The sequence below is a fragment of the Aptenodytes patagonicus genome, chromosome 2, assembly GCF_965638725.1.
Source record: "Aptenodytes patagonicus chromosome 2, bAptPat1.pri.cur, whole genome shotgun sequence".
Classification (NCBI taxonomy): domain Eukaryota; kingdom Metazoa; phylum Chordata; class Aves; order Sphenisciformes; family Spheniscidae; genus Aptenodytes; species Aptenodytes patagonicus.
This window is the reverse complement of record NC_134950.1, coordinates 25,887,617-25,899,266: the sequence shown is the minus strand read 5'-3', so window position 1 is coordinate 25,899,266 and position 11,650 is coordinate 25,887,617. Positions and strand designations below refer to the sequence as shown.

General features: G+C 63.0%; 1 protein-coding gene across 1 annotated transcript; it reads right to left on the bottom strand.

The window, feature by feature from the left end:
- Nucleotides 1-217: 217 nt before the first annotated feature.
- GDF6 (growth differentiation factor 6) lies at nucleotides 218-11,403 on the bottom strand. Its single transcript, XM_076332163.1, has 2 exons — nucleotides 11,067-11,403; nucleotides 218-1,083 (listed from the first exon to the last, which is right to left on the bottom strand). The coding sequence occupies exons 1-2, from the start codon at nucleotides 11,401-11,403 to the stop codon at nucleotides 218-220; spliced, it is 1,203 nt and encodes a 400-aa protein (XP_076188278.1).
- Nucleotides 11,404-11,650: the final 247 nt, after the last annotated feature.

The window sequence follows — 11,650 nt, the reverse complement described above, 5'->3', positions numbered from 1 at the left end:
CGCGGGCCGGCGCCGCCCGAGCCCCCGCTGCCGCCGCGGGCAGCTGCCGCGGAAAACGGGCGCCGGGGTCGCCGCCACACGCCCCTCCGCGCCGGCCGCCGCCCGCCGGTCCCCTTCGCCCCAGCCACGCTCCGGGCGGGCGCGGGCGGTCCCCGCTCGCCGCCGGCGCATCTCCGCCAGACGCAGCCCCGGCTGCCGCCGAGGGGCGTCCCGCCCGCTACCTGCAGCCGCAGGACTCCACCACCATGTCCTCGTACTGCTTGTACACCACGTTGTTGCCCGCGTCGATGTAGAGGATGCTGATGGGAGTCAATTTGGTGGGGACGCAGCAGCTGGGCGGCGTGGAGCCGGGGTCCATGGAGTTCATGAGGGTCTGGATGATGGCGTGGTTCGTGGGCTCCAGGTGGGAGCGCAGCGGGAAGTCGCAGACCCCCTCGCAGTGGTGGGCCTCGTACTCCAGCGGGGCGATAATCCAGTCGTCCCAGCCCAGCTCCTTGAAGTTGACGTGCAGCGGCTTCTTGCTGCAGCGCAGGCGGGACTTCTTGCCGTGCCGCTTGCCGTGCCGGCTGGCGAAGGCGGTGCGCCGCTGGCGCCGGGGCGGCGGGCGGCGGGCGGCGCCCGGCGGCGGCGGCGCGCCCAGCTCGGCGCGCAGCTCCCCGAGGAGGCTCCGCCGCCGGGCGCGGGTGAAGACCACCAGCAGCGCCCGCTCCTGCGGCGGCCGCGTCCGGCGCCCGAAGCCCAGGCCCCGCAGGTCCAGCCAGCGCGGCGGCCCGCGGCCCGCCGAGGCCCGCAGCTCCAGGCACAGCCGCTTCCAGGGCCGCTGCTCCCGCAGGCCCTGCCGCACGTCGAAGACCTCCCAGCCGGCGGCCGGGGCCGCCCGCAGGTCCAGGGCGCGGGAGTCCAGCGGCCGCGGCGAGAGGCAGGGGAAGAGCTGCATGTGCAGCGGGGCGGCGGGCGGCGGGCGGCCGCGGGGGGGCCGGCGGAAGAGCCGCAGCTCGGCCCCCACCAGCTCCTCCGTCTCCGAGAGGGTCGATACATCAAACACATACTGCTGCCGCCTCAAGGGAGCGGGCGAGAGATCGTCTGCGAGATAAAAAATAATTACAGTCAGTTGCGCTCAGGGGGATCTGCCGAGAGGTCTCCGAGGAGGGGAAGGGCGGGCAGGGCCGCCGGCTGCCCGGCCAGGGCCGCTCCTGCCCGCCTCACCCCCGCCCCCCAGCCGGGGCCGCCCCCGGACCGGGACCAGGGGCTCCACCGGGAGCCGGGCCCGAGCCGGGCCCGGGGGAGGGCTGGGAGAGGAGGAGGAGAAGGGGAAGGGGGAGGAGGAGGAGGAGGAGGAAGAGAAGAAGAAGAGGAAGAAGAAAAGGAAAAGGAAAAGGAAAAGGAAAAGGAAAAGGAAAAGGAAAAGGAAAAGGTGGTATGGAAGGACCCGCACCAGACAGGAGACCGCTCTCCCGCACCAGAGGCAGCCCCTGCTCCACGCACATCCTCTGCCCATCAGCCTCGCCAGCAATGCAGGACTGACGATGTTTGTGTGCTCATGTACGTTACGCACACATATATACATATACACATATATATTCTTCTTCAAGAGAAAAACCTGGACTTCTTTTTTGACACATTGGTGTACGAAGTGCAGCGCAGAAGGCAAACCAGATTCCCCTGAGCTGCTTTCCAATAAAATGTTTACAACCCAGCAAATACAAAAATTCCCAAAGCCCCTGGGTTTCCCCAGAAGCTAGTAAAGCTTGTGTAGATTTCAATAGTAAAAGTGTCACTGGAGCCTCTGTTCAGCAGCCCCTCGCCGCTTTTCCAAACTCAGCCCGCTCCAGGGGTAGAAATGGAGACTAAAGAAATACACAGCCCCCTGTTATTTATTGATATCAAAGGTCATTGCCATTCCTAATCAGTGTATTTCACAACCTCGGCTCTACCTGACAGGTCTGGGGGAACCTCCTGGGGGGCAGGAGGGACAACGGGATGATTTATGCAAACCAAGACCTTCAGACGCGCCACGGCGATGTAAAAATCAATGCGGATTAACGTGCAGTTAATCAGTGCAGATTAGCGTACTCGAAAGTCGCCCTGCATCGCTGCGTGTTCCCCCAGACGCCAACAGGGAGACGGAGCGTGGACAGGGAGTCCACTGCAAGCCACGGGAGCCCACGGCGGAGCCTGCCAGCCAGCCGAGCGCATCCCTCCTGCCCCGCGGGGAGCCGCCGTGGGAGACCCCGCCGCCCGCCCGGGCTGCGCCGCGCACCCACGCGGCATCCCCGGCTGCGGAGCTGGGTGCCCGCCGGGCACCGCACACCTTGCCCTGCCCCCGGGGCGAGGAGGCCGGAGCACGGCCGCGGCCCCCCGACCATGGCCGTGCACCCTCCCGGCCGTGTCACGCCGGGAGGGGTGTTCACGGGAGCCCACGGGCCGAAGCCGCCCCCGCCCTAGCCGCGCTGCCCTCCGCGGGGGCTGCGCGCCGGGCGGAGCGGTGCGAAAATAGGTCAGTCCCTTCACGCATCCCGGGGAATTTGGACCCAGGCCTGCCGCATCCCTGCCCCCGCCTCCCGCTTCAGGCTCGGCGGTTTCCCCGTGGCGAGGCTGCTCCTTCCCCAGAGAGGAGCGCATGGCCGGGAGCGAGAGGCAGCCCGGCCGGCCGCGCACCCTTCTCGGGGGGACCTGGGGGGAGTCTGCAAAAAACATACACACAGCCCGAAAAATGTCACAGCCTCAGGTGACGACAACAGCTGCTCCATCGATCAGCTGAAAAGTGAAATCCAGCGGGAGCTGCCTATGGGCGCTGGGCGGTCTCGGCAGCGCTGCAAGGGCGGAGCAGGATTTGGCCCATGGGTTGCTTGTAGGTTTGGGGGTGTTTTTCCACCTTTCACACGCTTGTGGCCGGGGGCTGAGGTGCGCCTGTGTGGCGGGAGGAGAGTACGGCAGCTCAGGAGAGCCCTGGGGCCATTTTCCCTTCTTCAAGGGGGTCCCGGGCAGGACTGAGGGCTTCAGACTGAAGGGGATGTGCATCCCTCGGGCAAGAACGCGCAGGTCCCCTTCCCCCTTCTCCTCCTCCTTCTCGCCTTTGGCTTCCCCTGCGCCCAGCATCTATCAGATGCCCGGGCATCCGACACGGCGCAGACGGGTCTCCCGGGCCTGCCGAGGTGCCTCCCACCTTCCTCCAACGGCTACAGCGACCGTCGAGGAAACCATACCAGCGCCTGCCCCTGCCTGGGCCCACCCCCGGCTTTAGGGTGCGGGCAGAGCCGGGCCTGGGCACAACTCCGCTTTTAAGCCATCTCTCTGCTTGGGGGGTTAGGCTTGGTTTCAACGGGAGACACTCGCGCTGTTTGATACACCCCTGTCGCGATGGAGTGGAGATGGGGGGAGCGCTGCCTCCAGCCCGCTGTCCCTCCGGAGCAGACAAACCCACCCACCCGCCTCCCCGTCCTGCTCCTGGCCGGTGCCCCGCCCTGGGGCCCCCGCATCCCTGCCGGGGTGCAGGAGCAGGGTGGCACTGCCCGGCCGCCCGGGCTCTCGGGGAAGGGGAGGGCAGCCCTTTCCAGGGGGTGGGGGGATACGGAGGACGGAGGTTGCAGAGCGCCCCCCCCCCCGGGAGCCCCCACGCAGGCGGGCGGCTGCGGCGCGGGCACTCGACCGCCTCGAGGGTGACATCCAGGCGTGTGGATTAGACGGGAGGGAAGCGGGGAGAGGCTGAATTCCCCGCGGGTCCCCGCTGCCGAAAGCGGTTTATAAAGGGTCTGCAGACCCCTGTCACGCGGCGGGGCGGGGGGAAGCCAGCTCCGGTCCTGCGGGTGTCAGAGGCTTGCTCAGAGGGTGCGCCTACAACGCGCTCCCCAGCAGCATCCTTTGAAGTTCCAGCTTGGCGGAGGTTGAACGCGTTGCACGGCCGCTCCGGCCGGCTCGGTGGCATGGCACGCTGGGGACACGGCCGAATGGCAGAGAAATGTGCCCCCGGGCAAGCGGGACTCCGAGCCGGGTTTAGGCAGCACCGGCTCTGCGGTGGAAAACTCCCACTGGTTCGCGCAGCTGCCAGCTCCCGCTCCGCTCCCCGAAAGGGGCAGGGCTCCCGGTTGTTTCAAATAAGCAGCTTTGAATCCGATCAGATAAACGCTATTTATTCGCTCTTGTAACCTAATAATTCCAGATGAATACATAATCCTAAACCAGTACTGGCTCGCTCCCAGCGCAGTCGGGAGGGTGGGAAAAGCAGCGGAGGGCGGGGAGGGAAAGCGGTACCTCCGGAGCCTCCACAAACCGGGGAGAGACGGGTGGTCTAGTTTGGGGACCCTTTGTTCCAGCGAAGCTGCCGCCTTTCCAGCACACAAAGAGCGGCGGCAGCGACGGCGTGGGGACACCCTGGCTGTCCCTCTCCCTCCGTGTGAGGAGCACACACGGATCGCGGCTTGTCCTCTTCAAGTTTTCCTTTAAACCCCAGGAGCGGCTGGGGTGAAATCCGGGGTTTCTAACAGCCAGCTCGAGATCTGCCTTTTTCTCAGGCCATTTGAGGTTGTCATTATCGTTATTCCCGTTACCGAAATATTTGGCGAGAGCAGCAAAGTCATCTCACATCCAGCCGGGCTGGGGAAAGCCACGTTGCAGAAAATGCACCGGAGAGGTGTGTTTATGTTTGTAACGTTAATTTAGATGAATGTTAGTTACGCAGTAAGTATTAGTTTTATTTCGACTCTCCGTCGTTTACTTTTTCGGGCGAAGATAAAATATTGGGAGCGGGAAGGAGGGGGAGAAGACGGGCGCAGATCTATCTGGAGTTTAAGCATGTGTCAGCGGCGGCGGAGGAGAGCAGCCCCGCTCCGCTCTGCCCGTCCCAAAGCGCCCGGGCAGCCGGCGTGCCCCGTGCTCCCGCGGGGCGGGCAGGGGCCGGGCCGGGCCGGGGGGGCTGCGCCGGGCCCCCGCCCGCCTCCTCTCCCGCTTTCCTCCGCTTTGCGGTGGCGGCGGTTTCATCATCTCCAAGGTTAAACGACTGACTGGGTTGGGACGTTTCCTTTAACTCCCTGTGTGAACTCTCTCCCGCTTCCCGGGCTCGCTTTCTCGCCGGCAGCCTGGGCTTTGAGGCGAGCCGGGGGTTAACGAAGGCTAAGCAAAGTTTCCCTTTTCATGGCAGATCAGGTACTGGGCTCGCAGCCAATTCATCAGGGCTCAGATCTTAACTTTACATCACTGCAAATTATACCCAAACCACGTTCAAGAAGAATTTTCCCATTCCCGAATTCTCTTTCAAGCCATATTTAAACTCGCAAACCAAAAGCACATTTGCAGTTTAAAGACCCTTTGCAGGCGCTCGCTCAACAATAATCTGGAAATTAAAACATATATCCCTCGTAATTGCGACGGGCTGCCCACACGTTGTCTGCAGAGTCGCAAGGCTGACAGGTATTCCTTTCGGAGCATTACCCGAGCTGTGGAAACAAGGGGCTGACTCTCCATGTGTGGTATTTCTCCGGGTTTCAATTCCGCATCTCCCAGCGCCTGCCTCGCCGTGGTTTTTTATTACACCGGGTGATTAGATTTAAATGTTTCGTTCGCTTCGCTATCGAGTAACTGGGAAAGACCACACCTTCCTCGGACGAGTTCCCGGTCCTGCCAAAACCCCAGCGAGCTGATGGAGGCCTGTTTCCATTTCTTTTTTTCCCCCGGAGCGGGGAGGCACCTGGCTGCGATATACCTTTGATCACCGCTTTACCGTACCTGCGCCGGGAAGGTTGCCTGCCCTCGCCCCGCTCCCCGGCTCGCCGCTGCCGACGGCCGCCTCCCGCCGCCTCCCGCCGCCTCCCGCCGCCTCCCGCTGCCTCCCCGGTTCGCACGCGTGACGCTCGGCCCTCGGGCGCAGAGGGACGGCCGCAACACCCGCGGGGCATCCCGCGGGTCTCCGGGCCCCTCGTCTGTCGGCATCGCCCCAGGAGATGCGCCGAGGCGGAGAGGGGTTCTACCTGCTGTAACAGACATTAACCGAGTCCCTTTCCCTTTCCCCGTTTGCGGACGTTTCGCTATCCGAAATACTTCGATCGAGGAGAAATCATTCCTCCGAAATTATTCGTGTTGAGAAAATCGGACTGAACATTCCCAGCGCTCGGAGCTAAGAAATGGAGCGAGGGGACGCTTTGGAGGATATTTCTGAGCCGTATATGTGGAAGCGCCGGGATACAGCAACACAACATACAGATCTGACCACAACTAGCAAGGACTGAAACGTCCCCTTTCGCTCAGAAACCAGACTTCAGGCACGCAAGGACGCCCAACCTCGGTTCCAGCCTGCCCCGAAATCGCAAGGAAACGAGCATTTCTCCGATCGGCTGCTTTTTTTCTATAGGACTACGAAGCGAGGAGGAAAATGAGGAGGGCGAGGCGCCCGGCTGCCGTGCCCAGCGCCGGGCTGGCCCCGGACTGCGCCGGGTTTTCTCCCCGCGGGCCTCTCGGCTCCCGGTTGGGGCCAGCCCAGGCTGCGGCACGGCATCGCCCCGCGGGCGGCGGAAACTAAACATCCCCGAAGCGGAGAGCTCGGTCCTACCGTCCTCAAAAAAAAAAAAAAAAAAAAAAAAAAAAATTAAACGCGGACTCTTAGCAAGCCCCGCAAGGGGGCTTCTGGATTTAAAAATTAAAAATAAAAAATCAGGAGCCACCGGAATGGCTTGATAGGCTTTGATTACTCCTTCCCGTCAGCAGAGCGGCTCCGCGCCGCGCACCGCCCCGCCGAGCTACCTGTGCCGCGGAGCGGCCGCGGGCCTCCGTCTCCCGGCGCTTGCGGGCTCTGCTTTCCCCAGACCGCCCTCCCCGTCCCGCTGCGCTTCTGTGCGCAAACCCCCGCGCCTTCGCAAAAGAAAACAAAACAAAGAAAAAAATAAAAAAACAACCCCTCCGAACCCCCAGATTTTCAGGAGGGAGAGACGAGCGGCGCGGCCGCGGCTTCCGAGGGGACGCTCCGCGCCGCTGCCCGCTCCGCCCGCGCCCCAGCCCCGCGCAGCGCTCCGCTCCCTCCCACAGCTCCGGCAGCGCGGGGAGGGGGGGAACTCAAACTCCTAAATATCCTTCAGGCGCAGGCAGCGCGGAGACACAGCCCGCTCCCCGACTGCCGCCTGCCCCCGCGCTGCAGGTTCCGCGGGTGCGGAGGCCCCGCCGGGCCGGGCCGGGCCGGGCCGCTCGCTCCTTCCCCGGGCGCACGGCGGGGATGAGAAGCGGCTGCTCGCTGCCGCGCTCCGGCCGTCTGGTCTGCATTAGTGTTTTTATAAGGGGCTCAAACAAATCGAATACAAGGTCACCAAATAATTAACAGTTGTGAATTCCCTCCTTCCCCATTAAAATACTTCCCTGCTTATTTTTCATTTTCCTTCTGCCAACGACAACACTGCCTGGGCAAAGGCGCTGCACAGATTATACTATATTGCAGCTTTCGGTCCACCCAGAAACCCGCTGTTTTGCATAAACATGTTGCACTAGATGAACTTCAAGTGGGATTTACGCTCTTTTCTTCTGCCACATGCACAGCCGGGCCATTTCCAGCTTCTGCACACGGGATCCCCCCCTTCCTCCTGCCCCCTCTCCTCACCCCCCTCCCGACCCTAACGGCAAGAGCAAAACAACGATGGTCGGACCCCTGCCCATCTGAATCCAGCTGCCTCTCAATTGGAACACGAAACTGCACAAAGAAAACGGGGAGGGGAAAAGGAGGCGATCTCGACCCATTTCGGTTTCCCCGTCCCTTAGGCGCGGAGCTCAACATTTCGTATGCGGGAGCCCGGCCGCGGAACCGCGGCTGCGGGCAGCTCTGCAGACACCAAAGGGAAAGGCGAGGTGAACCCACGGCAGCCGGCCCCTGTGGCATTCCCTTCCCACGGGAGATCCCTTTGAAAATCGCGCTCCCTCGCACCCCGGCTATTTCTTTTTTGTTTTCGGTTTGTTCCGAGCCGTGCCGCGTTTCTTGCTAGCTGTGGATTTGCTTGTTTATAGCTCCCTTCTTCAGCTCCCTCCCGCTCGCTCTTTTTTCTTTTTCCCCCCTGCCTGGTGGAGTCCTTGCAGCTCCTAATTGTCCTGCCTTACTGCGGAGCTCCAATGCTGGGGGTCCTGAGGCCAGCGAGAGCACCATCTGCGTTTTAATGAGTTACTTCATGTGGCAACAGTAATTTTCCTACATTCAGCTAGATCCTGTCTGATCTTGCGACCGTAACAAGGGGGAGCGACTGGGGGGCGGGAGGGGGTGGAAAAGAGGGAATCGCAAAACCTTTCCCCCTTTCTGCGCTCTTTTTCTACCTCGGGGCGGGGGGGGGGAATATATATATAATGCAGTAGTGTGGCTTTCCTCCTCTCGAGCTAGCCTGAAAGCGATCTTATTAGCTTCAAGCGGGAAGGAAAGAAACAAGAGGCGAAGAGGAGCAGTTGTTGGTGTCCGCACCGAAGCGCTCTGCCCCTCTCAGCTGAGGAGGACGGTGGGACGGGCTGGCTTTGGGGCTGCTCTGGCCGGGGGTTGCTGCAGGCAGGAGCCGGCAGCCGAGCTGCCTCTCCCTCGGGACGCTCTCACGGACACGCAGGCACAGCAGCCCACGCCGTGCGGGAAGGGCATTTCTCGGCAGGACTAAAAGCTGCTTCGCTCTCCTCTCTGGGCTGCTGTCCCCCCGAAACCCTGCCATGAAGGACGCTGTGCGGGCAGGAGGGACGGCCACCGCCGTCTCCCCCGGAGCTGCCGCTTCGGGAAAGAGCAGCCCATCTAATTGGGTCAATTTGGGCGGCTATATTGTCTGCAAATGAATTGACAGAAAATCCCCCCCCCCCCCGCTTTCCCTGAGCAAAGACTGTTCATCAGCAGCACAACTCCAGCTCGCCAATTAACTGAGCTAGGAGCCCACGGGGAGGTGGGCAGTAAAATAGCTACCACTTCAGAGGAACGGAAGCTCTCTTGAAGTTTTTTGGTGATGTGCCATTGGCTGGTCCGCTTCATTATGGGAGACTAGACAATATTTGATATGTTATGACATGAACACTCAATTAGATCACTGAGTTGAAATACTCCAATCAGTGGCTTGATGCTAAGCAACCCTCAGAAGGTCCAGCAGAAGGTCACAGCCTGTGACACATCAAATCAAAATCAATGGGGAAAAGTGAGGCTTTTCCTTAATCAAACCAGGGCTTCTGTTAGCAAATCACTTCCCCCGGAGTAGAATCTCCCATGCAGCGAGATGAGCTAAATTTGTTAAATTAACTGTCTTTCTTCTGGTTATCAAGAATAAGGTGATCTTGAGCGCGGCTCTATTTCCCCGCAGCTCGCAGAATTAGCACCCCGTTTCCTCTCTGGCGGGGAAAGCGGGCCAGCGCGTTTCTGACGGCTGAACTTTCGAAACCGTATTTCTAGAAAGCGAGTCCTCTTCTCCCCACCCCCCCTTTTAACAGCGACGAAGAAAACAACCCCCATCAGGCGAAGGCGGAAAGCAAAAACCTCGTGTCCCCTCTCCCCTCGGAAACGGCTGGGCTCTTCGGACCGCGGGGGGCACCCACCGTGGACGCTTCCACGCACCCACCTGAGCCCGGAGGGGTGCGACGGGCACCGGGGCGGGAGGGAAAGAGCCCTGCCGAGCCCCCTCCGCGGGGGAGGACCCCCCGAGCCGGGGGTGGCTATGGAGCAGGGGGCTGAGCCGTGGATGCCGTGGGAAGGAGGAGAGGCTGCCGGCTCGGCGAGGCGGCGGAGAGGGTTGTCTTGGGTTCGGTTCGGTTTGGGGAGCGAGCGGCTCCTGTAGCTCCAGGGAGCCGGGAGGCTTTCCCGGCGCTGCGTTTTGCCCTGAAAGGGCCGGGAAGCGGGGAGGTCGGCGTGCTTTCGCGGCTCCCGGCAGCGGCGGGACGCCGCTGCCAGCCGCCGGCAGGTACACGGGCAGGGTCCCGCGGGAGGGGCGCGGACGGAGGGGAGGGTCGTCAAATCGGGGAGGGGGGGAGAGAAGGAAAGAATGCACAACCTTCGTTAAGAACCTGTTAAGTAGTCTGTCGTTAATGGCTCACAAACCAAGGTAACGTGAAAAAAACGGGGGCATTTTGAGGGAAGGGAAATTCTCTTTTCCTCTGGATCGCCGAGAAATCTCCACCCGCTGCCCCGAGTACGAGCGATGAAACAACGAGAGAAAAGCAAAGCAGGGCCCCGGCCGGGGCTGCAGGTCGCGGAGGGGTTCCGGGAGCCCCGCGGCACCGGTGCTGCCCGGGGAGAGCGCGGGCAAGGCCTGGGGCCCGGCTGGCCCCGGGCTCCGCCGCCCGCCCCGTCCTCTCCCCTCCTCCGGGCTCCCCGCCGCGGGGCAGCCGAGGGCCCGGGGAGCCGTCCCCGCTGCCACCCCCGGCCCGAGGATGGGTGAGGGCCAGCCCCGCACACACCAGGCTTGAAGGACGTAGGATGCCGCCCCGAAGCAGACGGCGAGTCCGGGCCGCCCCCCGCTGAGCCCCGGGGCCGAGGGTTACCTGGGCGTCAGGCTGCCTCCCCGCGAGCGGAGCCGGCTGCGTCCCAGCCCCAGCGCTTTCAAACGGGGCTGGTGCTCTTCCAGGTAACCCCGATAAAGCGACCCTACGCGAGAGCAGCTTTGGGCAGCAAATGTTTGCCCTCGGTCAGTTTGAACTTTCTATTTGCCTTGCAGCCGCAGCGATAAGAGCGATCCTTTCTTCGGCAGACGGAAAGAAACCAGAAGAGCGGTTTTTTTTTTTTTTCAAGGTCGCATTTACACCCGAAGTGCGCCTGCAAAGCTGGGGCATGTTTCCCACCACCCCGTGACGATTCGGGGAAGAACACGCGTGTTTCTCGCACGCAGCGTTTACGGCTGCCGCGGTCCGGGTTTAGCGCCGCGGGGCAGTTTGCTTTGAAATAGAACAACGCGATCCACAATTTACCGAAAGATCCACTTTTCTGCAATACCGAGGGCGGGGGGGCGAAACATCAGTGACCGATGCAGCGCGCTCCCCGCCTCCCCAGCGCCAGGCTCCGCTGGACGGCAGCCGCGCACCGCGGAGCGCCGCGGGAAGGGGCGCCCGCAGCCCCGGGGGGAAGGTGAGGGGCGTGGGGGGGCAAAACTTACCTCGTCCCCTGTCTACAAAACTAGTGATGGTGTTGGCGGATTTGGACGACTGAAAAAAGCTGGCGTTGATGCCCAGTTTCTCCGCGATGGAGTAAGTCCTGAACAGAGACAGCATGTACTCGTGGGGTTCCGCCCGCGGGAGCGCCCGGCCCACGGCGTGTCCCCCTTGCCGCGGGCGGTTCTCCCGTGGGGACCGCGGCACCCTGCGGCCCCGTCCGCCCTTGGAGGAGGCGGCGAGCTCCGAGGCGGCGGGGAGGGAAGCCGGGAGGCAGCAAGGTAAATCCCAGAGGAGGCTGGCGAGCAAGGCGGCGGAGAGCAGGGCCCGGCGCGCATTCATAGCGAGAGGCGGCGGCGGTGGGGAGGAAGAGGAGGGCGGCCCGACGTGCGGCTCCGGCGGCCCACGGAGCGGCGCGGGGACTGCGCGGCGGCGTGGTGCGGAGCGGGGACTGCACCCGGGCGGGCTCGGCCCGGAGCAGCCCGCCCCGCCCCGTGGGTACCGCCCCGCCGCGGACCGCCCCGCGGGGGCGGGCTGGGTGCCCCCGTGGGGGCACCCAGCCCGCCCCCGCGGGGCGGTCCGCGGCGGG